Below are 25,522 nucleotides of genomic sequence, written 5' to 3'. Positions count from 1 at the left end.
CAGTAAACAGTGAGTGAGGGGGCGTAATGCTGTAATACTCTAATAAAAATCATGAAGGGCGCTGTTTGTGCTGTGTGCTTTGAGGATGAATGCTGTGTTGTGATGGCGTCCAACTGCCATGGCCAAGACGAGTGGGTGATCTTGTGTTAGTTCGCTGAGCATTAAAGACTCTGAAAAACTGCTGTGAATTTATGAAATGCTGACATACAGTACAGCAGTTGATTATTATGCATATATGGAAGCCCATTTCCTCCACATAAAAACATGCTTTGGTGAATCATATTTATAGTAATGTTTATAATGCCATAGTTATGACATCAAAAGATGAAATTGACAGAATTATGTCACCTAAAATATAAAAGTCAAAATTATGATGTAAAAAAGTAAGGCTGCACAATATAAAAAATCTCACCAGATGACTTAAATAGCTCTATTTGAAAAGTATAAGTCATAATTATATGACATAAAAACATTTTTTATGGCATAATTATGTCAAACCTAAAAGTCAAAATTATGATATAAAAAGTCATAATTATAATTCACAATTATATCAATGACTTTATCAGATTTATATATGATTTAGCATGTTATGTTGGTCATGTATATATATATATTTTTTGTCAGAGTTCACTTTCTCTGTTTACAAGTCAGATAATCTGTGTTGGCATGTTGTGTCTCTTGTCTTGTTAAGGTATTGGCATGGGACAGACACTTCTGTCTGACAGGTGAAAGCGTTTTAACTGGACAGAGACATTCTATCGTACTTTGTTACATTTGACATTGTTGAGATATTTCTCCTGAACGCAACTTGCGTTATGTGGAAATGTGGATTGAATATGCTTATAGAGACAAGTGTGTTTCTGGGAAGTCTTGGTCTTGGACACTGTAGGTATGTGCAGATGGTCATCGAGAGGGGCTGGAACAATTCTCAGTGGGAAGAAGCATGCTTCGCTCCTGAGGTCTTTGACATGTGTGCCCGGTGATTTCAGATGGTGTGATTAAGAATCAGCAACAGAGCATTAACAAGATCATTTCAGATCCAATCAGTCAAGCATTATATGAGTCGGCATTATACGGGTGCATTTTACATTTTGAGAAAGTGAAAATTCTGTCATCATATACTCACCCTCATGTTGTTTCAAACCTGTATGAATTTCTTTCTTCTGCTGAACACAAAGGAAGATATTTAGAAGAATGTCAGTAACCAGACAGTTTCTGGTCTCATTGACTTCCATAGTAGGAAAAAAATATACTATGGAAGTCAATGAGACCAGAAACTGTCTGGTTACTGAAATTCTTCTAAATATCTTCCTTTGTGTTCAGCAGAAGAAAGAAATTCATAAAGGATTGAAACAACATGAGGGTGAGTATATGATGACAGAATTTTCATTTTAAAGTGGAGTATCCCTTTAATTTAAAAAAGTAGTTAATTTCTGATTTTTAGAAGATTATAGATTCTGTCAGATAACTGATTTCTTTAAAGTTAACATGAAATGCATTTGCTACCCAATTTACTGCCATAATGTGAATTATTTTAGGGTCCATTTACATTATATAATACATAATATATTGGGTTAAAATGATGCTGAGAGAAATATTGAGGATGACCATTTTACAGATTAATTTGACATTTCTACAAATGTCCATTTTTCAATAATCAATAGTGACTATACAAAATCAGAATAACTTATGTTCATCCTCAACAAACATAAACATAACAAATCAGATTAATTGATAATTTTTTAAAAGGAAACATTACTAATTAAATGGATGATGATGTCAGTAAACAAATAATGCCATTTGGAATAGTTTTTTTATGAGGGATACTTAAACAACTTTTATTTTGTCAATTTAAATCTAAAAATATGCATACACAAAATGAAAGACATAAGACTAGCCTTTATGTCTTTAACAAAGTGCATTTGCTAATACAGTGAAGAGAAGTTAGAAAAACAGGGTTTGTTTTTCCCCCCAAAAAGGCATCCTCATGAAAATACATTTGAAAATAAAAGGAAGTTACTACATATTTTGTTGATGTGGTTGGTAGCGGAAATGGTTTCAATTGCACATAGTAAATGATGACATCAGCAATCCATTGTTGAAGTCACATGGTTTTCTATAATGACCCACATCTTAGAAACTAAAAGCGGAGCTGTTGTGAGATGCTGTGTGTGTTGTTGCCCCTCCCTCTCTCCTCATTATGCGTGATTAGTTGCTTTGGTGACGTGGCACTTTGCAGCACACAAAGAGAGGATAATCTGACACAAATGGTGGGTTTAAGTATTCCAGTCAGTGCAGATTGCACTGAGGGGCCTTTTGTTCCACACAATCTGCTGCACAACAGTTCAAAGCACGGCTACGAAGAGCTTGAAGAATCCCCGTAATGTGTGCAGCGAGTGGGTCCACTGCAGTCCATGCTGTACAGAAAGCACACGCTCTGTGCATATTAACTGAGCTGCAGAATATGCCATGTAATGCTTCACGCCTGCAATAACACTGTCTGAGAGCGTGCGGGTCCGTCTGCTTGTTGGCCTGTCTGTCCAGCTATTGTTTTGTAATCTAGATTTACATTTCTTGCTTCCTTTGTTTTCTCATTAGTCAGCATGACCAAAGCAAATGTGTTTGCACATTACTTTCGTGATGGAAAGTTTTGTCTATTTTTGTTTGACCTCTGACTTCTCTGTTATCTTTTCCTATTGTGTCAATTTCCTTTAATATTTTAAAGCAGATTTGCACTTTTTATGATTTTTGTACAGGAGCAGCTGATTTTCAATCTAAACTCCAGTCTGAATCATGTCTATATACTTCAGGATAGTGCTTGCCCTTACAAATATGGTACAGTAGCATTATGATGATGCGGTTATTAGAGAGTAATACTACAGTACATTGGTACACTAAGTTTGGGGTTGGTAAGATTTTTCTTTCTCTCTTCTCTTCTGCTCACCAAGACTGCATTTATTTGTACAGAAATACAATAAATACAGCAATATTGTTAAATATTTGTACATTTGAGAGTAACTGTTTTCTATTTGAATATATTTTAAATTCGAATTTAATCTCCGTGATGCAAAGCTGCATTTTCAGCATCATTACTCCAGTCTTCATTGTCACATGATCCTTCATAAATCATTCTAATATGATTAATATGCTGCTCAAGAAACATTTACAATTATTATCAATATTAGTATGAACAGTTGTGCTGCTTCATATTTTTGTTGAATCTGTGATAAAAATAATAATTCAGGATTCTTTGAGGAATAGAAAGTTCAAAGAACAGCATTTATTTGAAATAGAAATCTTTAGTAACATTATAAATGTTTTTTTCTGTCACTTGTTTGATCAATTTAGTGTGTCTTTCCTGAATAAACGTATTAATTTATAATAAAAAAACTTTATTTTACAGTGTCTGTTACACACGTTACATGTAGTTACTATAGTAATTACTATAAATTGTGCTTAATTACATACATCTAACCTAAACCACACCCTAATCCTAACCCTAACCCTATAGTAAGTACATGTAGCTAATTATTATTACTCAGTACTTAAATGTATAATTACACTGTAACACGCACACCTTAAAATAAAGTGTAACCAAAAAATCTTACTGACCCCAAATATTTGACCGGTATGTATATGATACTGAAAAATACATTTGCATGTGCTTTTAAAATAAAGTTTATTTGTGTGTGTGTGTCTGTGTGTGTGTGTGTGTGTGTGTGTGTGTGTGTAGTTTCATCTGCCTGCACAGCTTGTAGTTTCAGTCTTTGTGTGTTCGGATGCATGACAAGTTTGGTTAAAGCGTGACGTGAGAGAGGGAAAGAGTGTGTTTCAGTATTCATGAAGAGATAAAGACCCCTCATAAACTGACACCTTACCAACTCTTGTTTGAACATCTCAGTATGAACACTTCTTCAGTTGATCTGAGCAGCTATCCACATTCGTTCATATCAAAAATTCATTCAAGTGCATCTATTTTTATTCCTCCAAAGGAACTTTTTTGAGAAATATCTGTGACAACTTGTTTTTGTGTATGCTGAGCAATACATTTGAATTCCTCTGGGAATGCAGTGGGACGGACCTAAAAGCATTCATATGCATTTATTCAGCAGATGATCTAAACCGACTTATAAAGTAGAAAAAGAATAAAGTAGAATTAAACTAAAGGTAGAATAAATTATAGCGAGAACACCATGGCATAAATCGTCCAACACATTTGCATTGAAAGAGTTAATTCATTTCATCTTTTTTTCCCTCTCTTCTTTTTGTCCTTTTCCAGCACAAACCTCCGTTTGAAGTCAACGACCTCTTTGAGGACATCAAGGATGGGGTGAAACTGCTGGCTCTGTTAGAGGTGCTGTCTGGACAGAGATTAGTAAGTGATGCAATATCTGCAGATTATCCCTTTGTGAAACCTCTGCATTCAGAACAGGAGCAGCTGGCGCGTGTCAGCCTTCAGTGTCTGTTTAATGCCGAGATGATGGGCTCATTTCTGCTCCTGATAAACCTTTCTTATTTCCCTGCAGCAATGCGAACAGGGCCGCCAACTCAAAAGGATCCACTGGGTGTCCAACATCGGCACAGCTCTTAAGTTCCTGGAGGGAAGGAAGGTAGGTGACCCTATGAACACTGGTGATCTCATCTGTTTTCATTAAATGGTGATATTCTGTGTAACACTCCCAGCCGAGTCATGTTCTGCAGCACCTTTCAAACTCTGTCTTTTAAAAATGACAATTAGCTTGTGTTCATTTAAAGAAGTATTACTATAAAAGGATATACCAGAGATATGCTCTGGTCAAAATCAGGCAAGGACAATAATTGAAAAGGATGGTAATAAATAGCTAAAGTTAGTTATTGCTGGGTGATTGACAGAATCTTTTGAAATGTGGATATCAAACTGATTTGTGTAAATGTTTTAAGCCCCTTTCACACTTTGATAATGTTTGATTTTGGTTCAGGATATGACATGTAATGTCTAATAAGTTCGCTTATGATCTGCGAAACCATTTTTTTTATCGTAAATTAGCGCATCACGTACCGTTCCACTAAGCTGGCGAACGATCTCAGCTTCAGCGTCATCACTTTGACACACCCCTTATGGCATTGGTCCTGATCCCGGCAATGTTACTAGGTCCCCATGTTTGCGTTCACACAGAGGGCAGGGCACTTCTGGGATCAACGCTCTGTGTGAAAAGGGCTTTAGTGTGACACAAACCAACTAACACCACAAAACATCTCAGAATCCATCAAATCCATTGACAATACTGCATTTTTGTGTTTTTGTTTGTCACTTCCATGTAATTAAGCATTTTCTGATAAAGGGATTTTTATAAAAGATATGACATAGAAGAAAAATGAATGAATTAATTGCCAATTAGAATATTATTTTATATTTAATGTATATTTTGATTTGAAATATTTTCCTTTTTGATGTTGGCAACATCCGCTCAAAAATAGTGAAATGTTTTAAAATGTAACCGTATTTTCACTTTATTTTGAACTAATATGATTTCAATCTTTTTTTGTTTCCTATTTTATCCAATATATACCCTACTGTTCAAAAGTTTGGGGTCTGTAATATAAAAAAAAAAAAGCTCTTTAAGTCTGTTTCAAAATATACTAAAACGTAAGATTGTGAAATATTATGTCACATGAGCCTTCAGAAATCATTCTGATATGCTGATTTGCTGCTCAAGTAACATTTCTTGTTATCAATTGTTATTAACAGTTGTGCACTTTAATATTTTTGTGAAACCGTGATATTTTTTGACTAATAAAAAGTTCAAAAGAACAGCATTTATTTGAAATAGAATTTTAAACGTCTTTATCGTTAATTTTGATTGATTTATGCATGCTGTAGTATACAGTACATTTAAAAAAAAAAAAATCGTACTGACCCGAAACTGTTGTATGGTGGTAGTGTTGAACTGCACAGTAGGAACGATCCAGCCTAATCCTCAGTCATATCTGATCATTGAATATGTCCATATGTCCCAGTCCGGTATTTGTCATCATAGTGTTTTCCTAACTGTGTCCTCTCTCTTATCATGTCTCGTCTCAGTCTGTGTACCGAGGGTCTCCGGTCAGTACTTCTCTTAGTCACAGTTCTCACAAACACCTGCTCTTGTTACGCATACCTGCATTTGATGATGCGTACCGTATGCAGTGAGCAGCTTCGTTATTTATCGATCTCTGCTGTAGGTGCTACTGGCTGAAAGAACTGCAATTATTTTTAGAAAGCTTGGTTTTTTTTACAGCATCTCTTATGATGTCCATGACTGGCTGACCATGAGCAAATTGCAGTTTTCTCTATTCACTCACATGTTCCTCATATTCCCTGTGCATTCACATTGGCCTATTCCTCAAGAAGGGAATAAGTCTGGCTGCTTGATTTTATTAAAGTCAATATCAAAATGGACCCTATTTACTTTTCTTAATGCACGTTCCTGGTTTTATCCTGCACGATTCATCAGCAGGTAGTGCTGGTTTAGACTGGCTTGTTTGCCTGACCTCAGATCTGTGGATTATGTGTATATGTAGCATTGGTATCTTTAAATGATTTAGTCAGAGTTTCTAACCTGATAAATACTTATTTTACAGATCAAACTAGTCAATATAAATGCCACTGACATCGCCGATGGACGTCCATCCATTGTCTTGGGGCTGATATGGACCATTATCCTCTATTTCCAGGTAATGTTTGCTAGTTATGATCGTAGGATCTGGAAAATTGTCACGCGTTTATGTATATCTGTATTTTAAGGGTCTGTCTTCGCAAACCTTTGCAGATTGAGGAGTTGACCAGTAATCTTCAAGCCCTTCAGGCTTTATCCAGCAGTGCGTCTTCGGTGGACAGCATGGCCAGCTCAGAGACGGGCAGCCCACCCATGAAACGCAAGGGGGTCACCAAGTTTCAGGGCAACGCCAAAAGAGCCATGCTCAGATGGGTCCAAAACACAGCGACCATGTATGCCATTTTTTATGCCAACGATTATTTCAGAATAAATACAAAGCAAACTGACCATCTGTAATAGATATGTTAACCAAGGAGAACGGTGTATAAAAATAGGTCTAATTGTTAATAAGGCCCCTAATAAGTCGTTATTTCTTCTTGCAAGGCGTCTTGGGATTGAAGTTAAAGACTTCGGTCCTAGTTGGCGCAGTGGTGTGGCCTTCCATTCTGTTATTTATGCCATTCGACCAGAGCTCGTGGACATGGACGTCGTGAGAACGAGAAGTAATCGTGAGAATCTGGAAGAGGCGTTCAGTATTGCGGAGAATGACCTGGGAATACCACGTCTACTAGATCCTGAAGGTACAGATACAACTTATTTTTCTCCAATTTCTTTTCAGATACACCTACAAAATTGCACCATGGTTTTTGGACATGGAAATACCATGTTTTTTAGATGATGTATAATGGTAATTGAAGGCCATTCTTTAAATTACGTTGGAGTACCATTCAAATACCATGGTATATTAATATGGGAATCATTCATTACTATGATATATACAGGGTTATTATAGTTTACACTAAGTGCAAATAGCCAGCCTTGTTGGCAGAGGCTATTTACACTAACTCCGCCCACTGACGTTTGGATGAGCCAGACAAAATGACGGAAAACGCTGAATTGTCAACAGTAGCAATAGTGTAGGGGTGAAGTGTGTGATTTCATAACAATAATAATGTAGATTCAGTCAATGATCTGTTGTGCTGTTGAAGAGCCACTTATTAGTTTTGAGTTTGATGTGAATAGACACTACATAATTATACCGGGGATCCGTCATCATCAGGCCTCATTACAGACAGATGCTGTTATAGTTTCTTATATAGGTCATGCTGCTATTCAAGCATTACATCAGGCCTGATCAGATGCAGAATAGCATGACATCATGATGTGATCTGGCAGAATGCCTTTGAAGAGGCTATTAAAAGCCTCATTTGGCTCTTCAGGTCAATGGATCGTCTAATATGACATGAAGTCTATGGAACACCTGATGATTTACTTTGTGTGTTGAACCAGTGAGTTACCTTTATAATCAATGCAAAGACTAACAATGTTCTATACCAACAGTGCATTTTTGTTCTGTTTCTTTTACACAATGGCACAATAGAACATTGCCATTTTTAACTAGATTTTTTTCAAAACTATTTGTTGAATGTTTTAGTCAGTTTTGTTGAATGTTAGCTTGAGGAAAGCCTTTTTCTGACAGATTAAAACAGCTTAAAAAGTCTTATGCAGTTTGTAGTTTGAATACTTGAGCAGATTTGATGTTTGAACGTTCTTCCATTACTAAGCCATTGCTATGGTTTTCTGATTCTCGAAATGCCCTAGTAACCCTCATTCTGGGTGGTTTCTAGGGCATTGTAAGAGTTTTGAGAATTGATGGTTAGTATTTATTTTCCTTATTCCCATTTGCCTCCTTATTATTTACTATTATTATTTTTACTATGACATTTTTTCTTTTGTCATACACATAGCAAAAGTTTGGGGTCGGTAAGATTTGTCTCTTCTGCTCACCAAGACTGCATTTGTTTGATTAAAAATACAGGAAAAACAGTAATATTGTAAAATATTATTACAATTTAAAATAACTGTTTTCTGATGTAATGCATTTTAATTTTAATTTTTTTTTTCTGTGGCAAAGCTGAATGTTCAGCATCATTACTCCAGTCTTCAGTGTCACATGATCCTTCAGAAATCATGTATTTGTTTCAGAATCCTTTGATGAATATTGTATAAAGTTCAAAAGAACAGCATTTAATTGAAATATAAATCTTTTGTAACATTATAAATGTCTTTAAAGTCACTTTTGATCAGTTTAATATGTTCTTGGTGAATATAATAATTAATTTCTTTAAAAAAATCCCTAAATCTTATATATATTTTTCTTTTGATATTTTCATCAACTTATGTACATTGGTTTGCACTATTTTTGGTTTTGGTAAGCTTCAAATCCTGTAAGAAAGAACACCAATCTACAATACAAATTTACATTTGAAGTGCCAGTAAAGCACAGTAAAACTAAAACTATGTGCATGCATATGGATAGATAATTAGCACAATGGTAATACCTCAAGCATTTCCCCTTGTGGGGTTCAAACCTCCAACTTTGTGTTTGTTTTTCTTGCAGATGTGGATGTGGACAAGCCTGATGAGAAATCCATAATGACATATGTAGCTCAGTTCCTGAAGCACTACCCAGATCCCCACCGGTCCGAGACAGATGGACAGCAAGAGGTACGATTTAGTGCTTATGCACAAGCTAAAAATACACTAGCCGCTTGCTGTTGTTATTTAATGCAGTCACTGCTGTAGTGCTTGCTCATTAGTCACTAACCATTTACTGTAGTCAGTCACAATGTGGAATCCATTCAAGGAGCCTTTGACTCTCGCATCACACCCATAATGCATTGCTCTGTGTGCTCACTCTGTCTCTCTGTCTGTGTCACTCACTGTGCGCATTTGTAGCTGGTTCGTTCCATTCCTACATTCGCTCTCTCTATCCCAGCTCTACAGGTAAGAGCCGATTTCGTCTCGCCTGCATGAGGTTCATTTAGTGTATGGGACATTCTCAAGAAATGATGCCATATGTGCTAAAAAAATTATAGGAAACGTAATTACAACCCTACCACAAAGTTATTACATTTCAAGAGTTTAAATACTAATAATTTAAAATAGATAATTGAGTAAATTGAGTAAAAGAAATCACAGTGTGCCTTCCCCAACATAAAAACAACATGAATTTCACAAGTGCAAAAACACGTGGTCACACGTGAAACAGATACTTTGCACATGGGAAACATGTGGTTTTGGATCAGTTCCCATGTGAAATCCACGTGATCACATGTGAGAAACATGGGAAATTCATGTTTTTTATTCTGTAAGGGCTATGAATCACACATTAAAACTAGGAATAAAATGAATAACTCATGATATGTCTCTCAAAACATGCTTTTTGTTAACACTTTAAAAAAATGTTTAGGGTTGAATAATAAAAAGATTCGTGCACAAAAATTCTAATAATGGCCTTAGCACCACATCTTTTGCCTTTAGTATTCTGATGCTTTTTCTGTAAAATACTGAAATTTGATATATATATATATATATATAAAATCTTACGTGAACTAGTATGATATAACACTGAAATTCCCAAATAAGTTCAGTATCATGTTAATTATATGAGTAGTAAGAATTGAATAAACATACAACACACAAATGTCACTGTTTCCTGAGAATGGCCTTTCTGCGGTGGATGGATGCTCTCTGCTTGTTTCCTCTCTTTCTCTGGCTTTTATCTTGCTAACGTCTTGACTGTGTTGTGTTTGCATCTCTTGATGTGCCTTTGCTCTCCTGGACAGTATGATCCACAAGATATTGAGCTAATGCTTGAGGTATGTGGTATTAATAAATAGGGTCATAATAGCTCTGTATTGTGTGTTACAAAATAATACAAAATAGTTAAATCTATTCAACTTCTTCCCTCTTCTTTGGGATTGGACTCTCTCCTGTGTTACTTGCTGTGGGTCTCTTGCTGAATATCTGCTAAACGAGTGATAAATGGTTGTTTCTTTCTGTCTGATGTGCACAGAAAGAGGAACGCAAGGTGCTGAGGGAGGTGAAGATCTGGCTGGATCAGCTAGAGAGAGATATTCTGCGTGCACAGGGATCTGAAGAGAGTCTCACTGACAAATATCAGGTAAAGCTGACCGGTTTACTTCTATGATCTTTAGAATTAAACAGGCTGTTTTTGCTGCTTTTAGAACCTCTACATGTAAATAAGGTCTAATATGATTGGTTTAACTCTTTGCATTTGAAATGAGTTGTGAGTTTGCTGTCAGTTCAGATGTATTTAGTGTTGCCCCATCCTTCTTGTTTTGACTGCAGGCCTTTAAGAGCTTCCGTGTGCAGTATGAGATGAGAAAGAAACAGATCGAGTCTCTCCTGCAGCCGGTACACAGGGACGGCAAACTGTCAGTGGATCAGGCCATGGTCAAACAGTCCTGGGATCATGTGTCTGTCAGGGTATGTGCTTTGCCAAATGTAATTCAAGAGCTTGTTCACCCAAAAAGTAAAATTCTGTCATTATTTACTCATTTTTTAATGGAATGCAAATGGAGATGTTTAGCATTATGTTCATGCTAAACATGTTGTTATACAATGAAAATGAATTGGGAAAGACACTGTGGTGCACCATAAATGACAAAAAAGCACCATAAAAGTAGTCAGAAGTTGTACAATTGCTTTGTGTGACGAACAGACTGATTCACTTAAAATTTCCCCACCACCGCAGCTCTTATAATCTCAGGTTTTGTCTATGATACTGAAGGGCTTTGGTTGTTGCATGTGCCGTATAACTAATTTCATTATTCCAAGTTTGAATATGTGGATTAGTGATACACAAATGCAATTTTTGAGAAGAGAAAATGAACACACATCTTATCATCTTAAGATAAACATATCACAAGAATCACTTAAATATCACTAATAATCAAATAAAATCACAATAAAAATGTAAAAACAATGGGTAAATATGTTATTTTCTTACATAAACTCATTTATTGCATTAAAGAGCAAAAGTGCTTGCTAATATTTTTTATAGAACTCAGTTAATTTCTAAAGGCAAATTAATGCTTTAACTTAAGCTGGAGATTGTAAATTTTAACTCTTATTTTTTTTTTTTTTTACATAAATTCTCTATGATTTTGATTATGTCTGAAAATAGTTTTTACTTAAATTCTGAACTGTTGCTGCTGTGAGAATAAATGAGTGTGCACTTGTCTAGTTGTCATTAGCTGTAATTAAGTGTGAACTGGAGCGTAGACCGTGGATGCGGGGTTCATTACTGAGGAAAGGGGACAGACACACAGAGACTGTTTTGTTCAAATGAACAGAGAAGTCCATAGAGTGGATACAGCAATCTGGCCAGACTCTTGACAGCTTGAAGGGTCCTCACAAACAGTGAGCGGCATTAAAAACAGAACTCTCCTTTTGAATTTTGCTATGCATTTTTGTGGTTTGTGCAGCTCTTAGACTGGCACATCCATCTGGACAAGTCTATGCCAGGCCCTCTGGGAGTGATCGGAGCCTGGCTGCATCGGGCAGAACTTTCCCTGAGAGAGGACGTACCGATTCAACAGGCCCATGAAGAGACAGCCAACATCATCCACAGAAAACTAGAACAGCACAAGGTAGGTGCAAGAACTTATTTTTATTTCTTGAGGGACTTGCTCCGATCACTGTTCTCCTAAAATTAGAATTGGTGTGTTTTCTGTATAGGAGGTGTTGAAGAATTTGGAGGGACACAGACAGACATTTCAACAGATTCACAGAGACCGATCAGTAAACGGCGTCCCGGTTCCACCAGAGCAGCTTCAGGACATGGCGGAAAGGTCAACTCTGATGAACTTAGGTTTCACTGTTTATAGGCAACATGAAACAGCATTTGCATTGCCTTTAATGTCCATTATGTGATGTAGAGAGCTTTAGAGCTCAGAACATCAAATAGACTCAAATAGACATTAGATTCAAATTTGACTTTAACCACCTAGCAACCACCCAGAACAACCTAGCAACTACCTAGAGCATCCCTAGCAACCTAATAGCAATGTGTTCACAACCATTTAGAACATGTGGAACAACTCTGCAGCCACACAGCAACACCCTAGCAACCACATAGTACCCTAAGTAACCACGTAGCAATGTGCTCACGACTACTCAGAACATGTGGAGCAACTCTGCAGCCACATAGCAACGCCATAGCAACCACATAGTACCTCTAGTAACCACATAGCAATGTGCTCAACATGTGGAACAACTCTGCAACCATATAGCAGTGCCCTAGCAACCACATAATACCCCTAGTAACCAAATAGCAATGTGCTCACAACCACTCAGAACATGTGGAACAACTCTGCAACCACATAGCAACGCCCTGGCAACCACCCAGGGCACCCCTAGCAATAACATAGCAATTTACTCAGAACATCAGCCAGATAATCCCTAGCAACCACCCAGAGTACCTCTAGTAACCACATAGCAATGCCCTAGCAACCACCCAAAGTCCATCTAGTAACCACATAGCAATGCCCTAGCAACCACCCAGAACACTCTAGCAGCATGCCAGCGAGTTTTATAAAACGACACATGTAACTTTTGTTACATTCAAGTACAAATCTTTTGACTTGTGAAAAATGTCATAACATTTTGAGGACAACAAACTAATAATGAATAATGCACAATAAGACCAGCAACATTTATTAATGTTATCATTTTTTTGTTTCATGTTGACTTTAAATATTAAGGTCTAAGGTCTTAAATCCCATTGATTACTGCTATATTTACTGCTGTTTCATGTTTTCACAGATTTAATTTTGTTTCCACATCATCTCACGTCCATCTAATTAAATTTGAATTCTGGGAGATGAAGTATCGTCTCATGGCTTTTCTTATGCTGGCGGAGTCAAAGCTCAAATCCTGGATCATTAAATACGGCCGACGGGACTCAGTGGAGCTTCTTCTGCAAAATTATATTGTACGCCCTCAAGCTTACTTAATAATTTTAAATCTGCTTTATAAAAAAGATTCAGTTAACATATCACATTCCCTCATTTACTCACAGGTGTTCATTGAAGGCCATAAGTTCTTTGAGCAATATGAAACCACGTTTCGGACTCTGAAACAAGCTGCAGACACCTACTTGAAATCTGGGGCTTCAGGTAAGACCGATCTCACTTTCATCCATTTTCCCCTGAGACTGCAGATTCATGCAGCTTTTTATTATCATTCCCTGGCAGTAATTCTGAACTCTAGCAGCCAAAATGAGCCTCTTGCTTTGTGATCTGGCAGCCTCATTCTGTCAAGCATCTTTTAAACCATCATTTCAGTGGCGAAACAAGTGATCTGGACTAATAATTATTTCTCACTCAAAATTACACTGGACTCTCATTTGTCACAAATGAATGTTCAGGCCATATTTCACCCCAAAATCAAGAGTGATTTTTTTTATATATTTTGCATAATGAAAATGAAGCCTATTTTAGACCTATTTTGCATTGTCACATTATTTTCTGCATAAGCATAAGAGACTTCTTTCAGAAACATAAAAAAAAATCTTACTGACCAAACTTTATAACTTTATATAGTATGTGTGTGTGTATATATACTGTAGTAGTGGCCAAAAGAGGATATTTGTTTTTAAGTATCCTATAAATTAGATTAAACCATCAAAATATGAGGGATATGAGAATATCTTAATTTAAATATTGTAAATAAGGGAAGAACAAAACACTAAACTTGGTTAAGGTATTTATCTGACTAAATTATTTGGCAAAAAAGGCAAAAATATAGCTACAGGGTTGTTTTTTTTAAGGTATATATATCTCCATTTCTTTAAAATGTAACATTGTCATAATATATTAGTAATATTAGCAAAAATAATATTAATATTATCATTACTGTAATGCAATATATATATATATATATATATATATATATATATATATATATATGTATGTATATATATATATTTATTGAAACGTTTATGTTCGATGCGGTTAATCGCACATAATTGATTTGACAGCACTAATATATATTTAAAAACGTTTATGTTCGATGCGGTTAATCGCGATGAATCGGTTTGACAGCACTAATCTATATATTTATACACAAACGTTTATGTTAGATGCGATTAATTGGGATGAATTGATTTGACAGCACTAATACATATTTAAAAAACGTTTATGTTAGATGCGATTAATCGCATTTATATGTATATATCAATATCAACATTTATATATCAACATTTAATTTCTTCATTTTATTCATTTGAAAATGGCAAGAAACATGCCCTGGATATGTTTGCGACGGTTTCAAAAACAGATTCACTTTGAATACAAAGGTATCATTTCAGGTGTAATGTGTAATGTGGCCTAACAATTTTCATATTCTAGGGTGTAAAATTATCATGAGAGGTGTCTTTAGAGGAACCAGAGTATTCTGTAACATAGTGACTGCTTAGATAATGTGAGTGATCTAGACTGACTGTGCACAAGTGTTTAACCTCACATTACAGTGATTTCACTTCTAGTAACAGCTATTGGCAGTTCACTTGAATTAGCTGGTGCTCTAATCCACAACAGTGCATATCTGCTAGACTCTAGGGATTTAAATGCACTTCTTGTGTACCTCAAAAATCAGATTCAGAAATGCATTTGTTTTATACATGCAATACTTTATTATTAATTACGTTTTTTTATTCATAATGTGATTTTCATTCAGCTGAAGAGGTAGAAGGGGTGAATAAGTTTCTGAGCGATGCAACAGCGCAGTGGAAGAACCTGTCAGTGGAGGTGCGCAGCGTCCGAAGCATGCTGGAGGAAGTGATCTGCAACTGGGAGAAGTACAGCAGCACAGTGGCCAGCCTGCAGGCCTGGCTGGAGGACGCCGAGAAGATGCTCAACCAGTCCGAGAGCGACAAACGGGTGTGTTGTCAAAGTTTGTGACTTTCAGATCAATGCGTCGGGATAAACGTCAAACAGCTCTTGCGTATTTAAACAGTGTGAATTCTTCTGTAGGAGTTTTTCCGCAGTCTTCCACTCTGGATTCAGCAGCACATGGACATGAACGATGCTGGAAACTTCCTGATCGAGACATGCGATGAGACTGTGTCCCGAGAACTCAAACAGCAGCTGCTCCTTCTCAACGGCAGATGGAGAGAGCTGTTTGTCAAAGTCAAACATGTAAGACAAGTGGCATCACATTTAAGGATTTCTGATCGTAAGCGTCTATTTATATGCTTCAAGGAATGGTTTCATGACAGGTTTCCCATCACTTTTAAGAAATAATGTAGATGTTCATGTTGGTGTAAACTTAATTCTGATAACATATATATTTTTCTTAGTATGCAAGAGCAGATGAAGTGGACAAACTGAGGAAGGATTATGACGATGGGATTGACGCTTTAAAAGCGTTTATTGACACGGCCAATGAGAGGATGAACACACCAGTTCAAGTTTCGTTTCTGAACATAAGGACACATCTTCAAGACGTTGAGGTAATCAGAGTTCACAAAGCTTACTACCTGGCTCTCTGAAATACTTGATTCTGATTGGTCAATTACAGAATAACCCCCTTTAGTGATAAAATCTCTTTTTTTGTGTGACATTTGACCATCTTTCAATGTTTTTTTTAAAGAAATCTCTTCTTCTCACCAAGGCTGCATTTATTTAATCAATAATACAGTAAAACAGTAATATTGTGAAAGATGATTACAGCTTAAAATAATTGTTTTCTAGTTTAATATATTTTTAAATTAAATCTGTGATGGCCAAACTGAATTTTCAGCATCATTACTCCAGTCTTCAGTGTCACATGATCCTTCAGAAATCATTCTAATATGATGATTTGCTGCTCAAGAAATATTATTATTATCAATGTTGAAAACAGTTGTGCTGTTTAAATATCTTAATGGAAATATCTGATAAATAGAAAGTTTAAAAGAACAGCATTTATTTGGAATATATATTTTTTTGTAAAAAATGTCACTTAATGCATCCTTGCTGAAATAGTTTTTTTTTAAATGTTACTGGCCCAAACTTTTGAATGTTAGTGCACATAATACATGAATAATTTTAGTGCACATTATACATTAATTTTATGCAGTTTATATCACAAAGATTAATGCTGTTTGTTGCAGTATCATTGGAGCTAGAGATAATATAAATATCAACTCATTTCTCGTAGGACATCAAGCACAAAGTGCCGTCCATGGAGGCGGCGTACAAGTCGGCCACGCGTAACGCGCAGCAGCTGACCAAAGACATCACTGAGGAGGAGATCGCTCAGATGCTGGCTAACATGGCAAACATCAAGGATGAGCTCAGCAAGGTGCCTGCCCTGTATTTCCCCATGAACTGCCACATTAAACCATAATCACACCGTCTCACATTTTACTTCAATGTCTGGTTCAGATAAGAGAGAGAATTCTGCCCCTGCTGAGGGACTCCCAGGCCATGCTGCCTCCATTAGAGGAGATGGAGAAACATATCACTGGGTTCTACCAGTCGCTGGAGAAGGCGAGCCGCATCACTTCCTCCCGGGACTCCGAGGCTCCAGGAGACTTCAAGCAGAAGTGTCAGGTGACTAAAGACTTATGGGTTGCACGCGTCATTATACTGCTTGCACTATCTTAAAGCCCTGTAATACTGTTTGCACCACCTCAAAGGCCTGTTTACATAAAAAAAATGAATTGCAAGATTTTAAACAAAAATATAAGTAATATATCATTCAATACTGAAAAGTACGAAACTAAAACCATAAAAAAAAATTTTTTGTTACTTGAAATAAGATAAACGTTAGCCGAAATAAAATTAAATCCACTTTTTTTTTAGTGTAGCTTGATGTACTAACCCTAACCCTGAAATAAAAATGATTAAAAAACAACATAAACATATAAAAAAACTAAAACTAAATAAAATGACAAAAACACAACTAAATTACTTTAAATTAAAATAATAAAATAATGATTCAATATATTGATAAAAACTAATAAAACTAACTCTGGTAAAAGCTGTTTGTGTAATAACAAATTAAATATTTTGCCCAACATTGACTCTCTAGTCAAACAATTTATTCAGGGGTCCACGTTTTTAAGAAAATGAAGAAAATTGTCCGTTAAATAGTTTTGTTTAAAATTTTTGGGATATTTTGTGCCTTTGTGTCCTTTATTTGCATCCAAATCGGTGTGGACAGGCATTAAGATTTTTAAAGCACTTAATATATTAAAATGTATTTGCCATTAATTCTCTCTCTTTGTATTTTCTTTGTTTATACAATTATCAGGAGCTGGTGACCTATCAGCAGAGCTGTAAAAAGTGTCTGTCAGTGATTGATAAAAACCATCAGGTCATTCTGAAATCATTGGACACCAGTAAAAACCTAAAACACCTGGACACGTCATTGCTGGAGAGGAGAATCACTGAGCTTCAGGCCTCTTCACAGGTAGGAATGCACCGATGGAAGAAGAACATCATGGGCCCTATTTTAATGATCTAAGTGCATGGTCTAAAGCGCAGGGCGCAAGTTCATTCAGGGCATGTACAAATCCACTTTTGCTAGTTTAACGACGGGAAAAATGGTTGGCGCGCCAGGAGCATGGTCTAAAAGGGTTGTCCCTATTCTCATAATGAGTAATGAGTGTGTTTTGGGATTTACGTGCATTAAACCAATCAGAGTCTCATCTCCCATTTCCTTTAAATGCCAGTTGCGCTTGAGCCATGGCGGATTCGCTATTTACATGACGGAAATTGATAGTGGAAAGACGAAGCCATCTCCAGAGAGCAAACGGATCTGCTCGTGCGCAAGGTTAAAGTGCGCAAGCAGACCATCTACGGGACAAGCCGGATTCCACCATATCTTTATGTATACAATAATAATCTTTTACATTGTAATCCTTTTAATTTTAATATTTGGCATGTTTGTGTGCTGCTGCGCATCCCTGTGTGTTTAATAAGCAGAGTGTACCGCCTATTGGCGCACATTACTAACGTGCTCTTTAAATAACAAAAAAAATTATATTGCGCCATTGGCTTTAGACCAGGTTTCAGTTGCTCAATGTCGCAGTCTATTTCTGTTGCCCCAAAATAGCAATGCGCCAACAATGCGCCAGAACACACCTCGTTTTCAGGCCAGCACGCCCAATGCATTTGCTATTTAAACAACATGACGCAGGACGTGAAAATGATAACTGCGTCGGGCTGAAACTAGCAAAAAACACTTGCGTCACGCTTGGTGCTACATTGCGCCTGGTGTAAGATAGGGCCCCATGTCTTATGCACAAGAATGACTATTGATTGCAAACTTTGGTAGCTTGGTAAATCTGAGCATAGTTTGAGATCTCTTTTATTCTGAACGAGAATCTGAGGATCAGGTGAATTAGGCTGAAGTCATCCATTTGAGAGAACCAATTGATGTTTCAGTTGTGCCTACATGTGTGTTTTTGTATGCTTTATCTAAAAAAGGGCATGGTAAAAGAAACCACAGAATGGAAGCGACACGTGGAGGCGAACAGCAGCCTGATGAAGAGATTTGAGGAGTCTCGTGTGGAGCTGGAGAAGGTTCTGAAAATAGCTCGCAGCTCCATGACTGAGAGAGGAAACCCAGAGGACCTTCTGAAAAAGCACACTGTGAGAAATTAATCCCAACAGTCTGTTCTAGTGCTCGGCAAATAGGCCGAAAGCAGAGTTTGAACATAATTTGGTCTCTTGAAGGAAATGAGCAGAGAAATTTTAAAGCTGACATGATTTCATAATGCTTCTATTGAATGTCCTGCAGGAGTTCTTTGGGCAGCTGGATCAGAGAATCCTCAATGCGTTTCTTAAAGCCTGTGATGAACTCACAGATATTCTACCAGAGCAAGAACAACAGAATCTACAGGAAACAGTCAGGAAACTGCACAAACAGTGGAAGGTTAGAGAGCTATCTATCTATCTATCTATCTATCTATCTATCTATCTATCTATCTATCTATCTATCTATCTATCTATCTATCTATCTACCTGTCTGTCTGTCTGTCTGTCTGTCTGTCTGTCTGTCTGTCTGTCTGTCTGTCTGTCTGTCTGTCTGTCTGTCTGTCTGTCTGTCTGTCTGTCTGTCTGTCTGTCTATCTGTCTGTCTGTCTGTCTGCCTACCTATCATCTATACTGAACGGTTTTTATTAAATATATTTTATAAATCTAACAGAGTTGCATAACAACAGTATCATGTTACTTTATCTGCAGGATTCATACATTAACATACATTAAAGTTATTTTCCTTTAAGTAAATGTTTCGATTGGTGGCCTATATATTGATAATATGGTTGCTATTATGGGCTTTTCACACCTGAAGGGGTTAACCAATGGTCATATTTAACCCAGAATCAATGTAAAACATGCTTATCTTTTTAAAAATTATGCTAACTCTCTTTCAAATGGTCAAACATTCAAAATGGCTTCAATTAGGATCAATAAGGGTTTTTAAGTGGTCTGATGTGGCTATAAACTATAGCTTGAAAACATGAGGAAAAAAACTAGTTGAATTGAATTGGACCCATAATTTGAAAATGCATGTTTTCTGCAGGATGTCCAAACAGAGATTCCCTATCACCTGCTGCACCTGAAGGTGGAACTGGAGAAGAGTCGTCTGATGACATCACTGCAGGAGTGTCAGGCTGAACTGGCCCGTGAGAACCGCAGTTTGCCCAGCATGGGCAGCGAGAGGTTAATCAAAGAGCACAGGGTGAGAGCCACCTGCATTAAACCCTCTATAAATACTGGTTTTGTCCATCGAAATAGGGAACGCTTATGTTGGATATTTTTATGTAGATGTTTTTTAAGGAAAAGGGTCCTCAGGCTCTTTGTGAGAAGCGGTTACAGCATATGGAGGAACTTATCATGAAACTTCCAGAGAGCGAACAAGCCCGGCAAACTTTTGAGAACTCTAGGACGGCGTTTGCGGAGGTCAAAGAGGACATCGACGGCACACTTCAGAAACTAATGCAGCACCCTGATAAGTGGAAGGAGTTTAATACCAGGTGAACCTTTGGTCTTCTCTAATGAATACTATTTATTTGGTTTAAAAGACAATTAATGTTCAGTAATGTTCGGATGAGAAACAAAATTTGAACTGAATTGAGCTGGATAATGACACTACTGTCTTGCTGTTATTGAACCGAATTGAATGATCATTAAAATGACTTGAGCTGACTAATGAAACCATTGCCTTCTGTAGAGCTGCTTATAGCTCGCTCAATCAATCAATCAATCAATCAATCAATCAATCAATCAATCAAAGTTTATTTATATAGCACTTTTTCAAAAAATCAATGCATAAAATCAAGTGCTTTACATGCAATAACAATCAATTGACACTAGAATTGAAAATAACAAATAAAAATAGACCCCCAAATAGATTCTAACAATAGCATAAAAAATATATATTAGAAAATCAATAATGATAAAAAAAAAACTGTATGTGAAGGAAAATTTAAATAAGCAAATACTAAAAGCATGAGATTTGAGGTTTCTGTGTTACAGTATATTCAACTTTGCAACACTGATACAATTATTGAACTGAATCGAAAAAACATTGAACTAAAATGAGCTGAATAAAAGCAATATTATCTTCTGTAGAGCTGCTTTACAGTTTCATATTTGATTGATTTTACAACATTAAGGGCCCTATTTTAACGATCTGAAACGCAAGTGTCAAAGCGCAAAGCGCAAGTAACTTTGTGGGCGGGTCTCGGCGCTGTTGCTATTTTCCCGGCGGGATAAATGACTCTTGCGCCGGGCGCAAATCTAAAAGGGGTTGGTCTGAAGTAGCTTCATTATTCATAGGTGTGGTTTGGGCGTAACGTGAAATAAACCAAGAGCGCACGCCAAGAGCGCACGCCAAGAGTTCACAGCCGAGGAGACCAACGCTCTCGTCACGGCCGTAAAAGAGAGAGAAGTGACATTGGGGATGGGAGAAACACACCCAAATTAGCTTCGGTTAAACAGGCATATAATAATGTGGGTAAATGTGTAAGCTAGATGTATGCTTTTATAATAAATTATTATATTTATAATAAATTGTCTATCTATCTATCTATCTATCTATCTATCTATCTATCTATCTATCTATCTATCTATCTATCTATCTATCTATCTATCTATCTATCTATCTATCTATCTATCGTTTGTAATAATATGATTTGCAAAAATGAAAACTGCTGCTTCTGTGTAGATTAGAGAATCACAGTGTATGAGCGTTGTGCACTCTATACATTATGGTCAAGCATGCGCCCTTAAAATAGCATAATGAACAACGCGCAACGCGTCACTGACTTTAGACTAGGTTTTTTCTGGCCAGTGGCGCAATTGTTTTATGGAACAGTAAAATAGCACCAGGGAACGTTTGCGCCGGAACACGCCTCCTTTTTTGCGCTGAACCGCCCAGGGAGCGCAAGTTCATTCCCTAGTTTAGTGACGTGCTTCTGTGGAGGAAAATCGCGCTTTGCGCGGGTGCAAAATAGGAATGAAACATGCGTCGGTGTACAAAGTCAATTGCGCTGGGTGCAAGATAGGGCCCTAAGACTTTAAGGCTTTGCAACAGCCTGTATTGTATTGTATAAAGTGCTATTTAAATAAATGTAATAAATGTAATGTACGTCTTTAAATAAAACATGACTTTACTATTGTACTGTCTGTTTTTTTATCAAATCACTGCTGAACGATATACATTCATTTGAATTGATACTATATTAATGCTATAATTACTTTGTATTGTTAATTATTAATAATTACTTTTTTTGTGTTTGCAGGTTCTCTGAACTCTCTGCTTGGGTAACGTCGAAGGAAAGTCAACTCAGACTTCTGCGAAACAGGGCTGGAGACCCCAGCAAGTTCGGACAGGTCAAATCCACAATTGAGGTGAGAAATGAAGACAGGAAAAGAAATGGAAGTGGAAAGAAAAGTGTGACAGCTGTGTGAAATGTTGACCAATTGTCCCTTCATGAACGGCAGAGTCTGAGAAACGATGCTGAACTGCAGGAGGGGAACGTGAGCTGGCTGAGGACGCGATTGGCCTCTCTGATAGAGGTTTGCACAGAGACTGACGCCCAGAGGCAGGCAGCCGCCCTCGGCAAACTCTCCACTGACTTTAAGGGTCTCCTCACCTCCCTTTCTGAGGTAATACATACTCATTTTAAGAACCATAGATCAAAATCATCTAGCCTGGAAATCCAGACCTAAATCTAAAAGATTAATGGTCTGCCGTCGACTAATGAAAATCGCCCAGCTCGAGGGGCGGCACCAAGCATGCATTTGAAAATCTCACTGCACGCAATTGGATAACACTACGACCAATCACAACAATAAACCCCATACGCTTAGCTACCAGCGGAGCTAACTGGTAGATTAGACTCTTACCGTATCCGGTCGGCAAAACAGCAAAAACGTCCTCTTGCAAAGGAACGATTCGAGCGGCGTCTTTTGTTCCTGTTTTAGATAAAAAGCCAATTCTAACTTGTTCATTGTAGTGGCCAAAGGCGTTTTAAACAACTGGTGTTCATCCATAGCCATCTTGCAATGTTTACTAATGACTTCAACGTCACAGCGCTGTCGTCATCTGTTTAGCTCGCCTCTGGCCTGCCTATATCAGATAACCCGATGTGATTGGTGCAGCTCAGATAGAGGGGCATATTTAATGAGCATCATTACTAGACACCAGAGTAACTCGCTGAGCAAATTCAACTTGTGCTCTCGCGAGAACTCTGGATTACCAGTGTTTTCTAAAGTGCTTTGCAGCACTTGAAATCTAAACATAAGAAATACAACAACCAACAAATAATCAAAAATTTTAATCACAGAGGGAAATAAAATAAAAATATAAAAACAAATGAATACATAAAAATTCCCTCCTTGAATCGAACTGGTTTTTGTGCTACTGTACCTTTAAGACATCTGATTGAAAAAGAAAAGTCCTGTTTTACAAGTTATGATGCATTTAAATATTTAAATAAAAATAGATGATTGTATGTGTGTGCTGTAATAGTCAGAGAAGGTCGTGCTGGCGGTGAGTGACTGTGTGCAGTTCAGAGAGGAGGTGAAAACTACACTGGAGGAGTTGACGCAGGGTCAGCAGGATCTGCAGTCAGAGATCGGCAAGATTTTGAACTCTGAGTCTGTCAGAGAAGCTCAACAACTGCTGATGCTTTATCAGGTACCACTCTCACTGAATCAATCACAACCCTGAAATAATGAAGCGGAAAATCATATTTATAACTAACATTCATTTACTTTCCTAATGTGCAGCAACAACTGAAGCGTCTCCGTCTGAAGAGGAAGGAAATGCAAGAGCAGATAAACCGTGGAAAACTGCTCCAGATGGAGGAGAGCCTGGAGGAGAGCTTACAGGAAGATCTGCAGAAACTAGAGACCACCTTGAGCAAAATGAATCAAAGCACAGAGTCACAGGAAAAGAACCTGGAGGTGAGGATGTTCAAGTCAAATAAAAATAAATATATATAAAACCTATATATTTTATATTATAATATTGCTAGCACTTTATTTTACAGTCCGGTTCCCCATATACATACTATGTCCTTATTATAGTAATTGTAATAACTGGGTAATAACTAGGTACTAACCCCTTAACCTAACCTTAAAGGTATTGCGGAGGATCATCAAGACTATTGGTCCTCCTAGTTGTCAATCATTCTGGTGATATGTTTACGTAAGGCCGTCGTACGTGCTCGTCCCTAGGTAGTTTTTGCTTTCTGCGCATGCGCACTTTCGGGTGTATGTGTGTGGTGAGCTACGGTTTCAGCCATTCATTGAAGCTCGCCGTTCTCACCGGGTTTTTTCAAAATGTCTGAGTGCATGAGAAAAAGTGTCTACGAATTGTATGACAAGAAGAGAAAGGCCTCTGAAGAAAGAAACAAGACCAGAGTGTTTTTGGGAGAATATTTCACACGCTGGCGTGCGCTAAAAGCACAGGTTGGGCTTCCCACTGATGCCTCAGTCGCGAAGTTTCTACTCCACAGGTAAAGGAAAGTAGGCTTGTATGAGCCATGCCAACAGCAACTTGTAAACAGAGCGTGCACGAGGAGAATTAGGCTCGTGCATGCTCTCTCGTGCACACGGTTAATAGGCGTTCCCTCTCGGGAGCAGGTAGAGTGTTGCGCATGTGCATTTTTTTAAAAAGTGGAGAGGGCATTTTTTTTCTAAAATTCGGGAAAATCCTCCGCTATACCTTTAACCCATGTAGTTACCTTATATTACCATACTTTCTTAGGTAAGTACATTTAAGTGCACATACTGTAAAATAAAGTGCAACTATAATATTGTAATTATATATAGAACATATAAAATATATAAACAGTGTTGGGGTAAAGCATTACAAGTAAAGTGAGTTATGTAATCAGATTACTTGTTTCAAGTGACGAGTAAAGTAATGCAACAAAACATCTTTTACTTTTTCAAATAAGTAATGCAAGTTACCTTTTTATGTTCTGTATATTTTATAGAATGTTGAATGAGGATGTTAAAGACAAATGAAATAAAATGTATTAATTTATCATGAACTATTTCCCAATGATTATTCAGTTTCACTTGAAAATCATTCATTGTGCGTTCACACTGCCGCCGTCGAGAGTGTCAAAGTGGACAAAGTCATTTATTTTCAATGTGTGCCGGCGGCGAGCTCCGGCGAGGGCGGCGCGACGCGTCTTGGACGGCGAGAAGAGTTGAAGTCAGGTCAACTTTATGGTAATGAGCTATGACGCGGGTTGGCGGCAACCAATCGGAATGTAGAAGTCCTCTGCTTAAGAGGATTCCAGAGAACGCAGTCAAGTTAACTTTGGTTCCGACCACATTAGTCCCCAAGCAAAATAGAGGAGAGGTTGATCATGTGAATTTGATAAGAAGGCACGCAACACTGTTTATAGGCAACATTTTCGTGCTAGAACGCTTGTTTTTCAGCGGAAATGCAAATTAGAT

The 25,522-nt window shown here is 37.3% G+C and overlaps 1 protein-coding gene across 12 annotated transcripts in view; it reads left to right on the top strand.

The window, feature by feature from the left end:
- Positions 1-25,522, top strand: part of syne1b (spectrin repeat containing, nuclear envelope 1b) — a 137,673-nt gene that overhangs the window by 13,475 nt on the left and 98,676 nt on the right. For all 12 annotated transcript variants that reach the window (XM_084394071.1, XM_084394069.1, XM_084394070.1 and 9 more), the window contains exons 3-28: positions 4,280-4,375; positions 4,527-4,610; positions 6,601-6,693; positions 6,789-6,967; positions 7,119-7,315; positions 9,136-9,242; positions 10,594-10,701; positions 10,890-11,027; positions 12,029-12,193; positions 12,282-12,394; positions 13,368-13,536; positions 13,624-13,720; positions 15,282-15,484; positions 15,578-15,742; positions 15,904-16,056; positions 16,746-16,889; positions 16,973-17,140; positions 17,844-18,002; positions 19,022-19,186; positions 19,335-19,469; positions 20,121-20,279; positions 20,366-20,574; positions 22,345-22,453; positions 22,547-22,711; positions 23,577-23,744; positions 23,837-24,013. In XM_084394071.1, the coding sequence (XP_084250197.1) occupies positions 4,280-4,375; positions 4,527-4,610; positions 6,601-6,693; positions 6,789-6,967; positions 7,119-7,315; positions 9,136-9,242; positions 10,594-10,701; positions 10,890-11,027; positions 12,029-12,193; positions 12,282-12,394; positions 13,368-13,536; positions 13,624-13,720; positions 15,282-15,484; positions 15,578-15,742; positions 15,904-16,056; positions 16,746-16,889; positions 16,973-17,140; positions 17,844-18,002; positions 19,022-19,186; positions 19,335-19,469; positions 20,121-20,279; positions 20,366-20,574; positions 22,345-22,453; positions 22,547-22,711; positions 23,577-23,744; positions 23,837-24,013 (3,825 nt within the window). The remainder of the gene's footprint in view (positions 1-4,279; positions 4,376-4,526; positions 4,611-6,600; positions 6,694-6,788; positions 6,968-7,118; positions 7,316-9,135; positions 9,243-10,593; positions 10,702-10,889; positions 11,028-12,028; positions 12,194-12,281; positions 12,395-13,367; positions 13,537-13,623; positions 13,721-15,281; positions 15,485-15,577; positions 15,743-15,903; positions 16,057-16,745; positions 16,890-16,972; positions 17,141-17,843; positions 18,003-19,021; positions 19,187-19,334; positions 19,470-20,120; positions 20,280-20,365; positions 20,575-22,344; positions 22,454-22,546; positions 22,712-23,576; positions 23,745-23,836; positions 24,014-25,522) is intronic.

The sequence above is a fragment of the Rutilus rutilus genome (genome assembly GCF_951802725.1).
Source record: "Rutilus rutilus genome assembly, chromosome: 21".
Classification (NCBI taxonomy): Eukaryota; Metazoa; Chordata; class Actinopteri; order Cypriniformes; family Leuciscidae; genus Rutilus; species Rutilus rutilus.
This window is presented reverse-complemented; position numbering and strand designations above follow the sequence as displayed.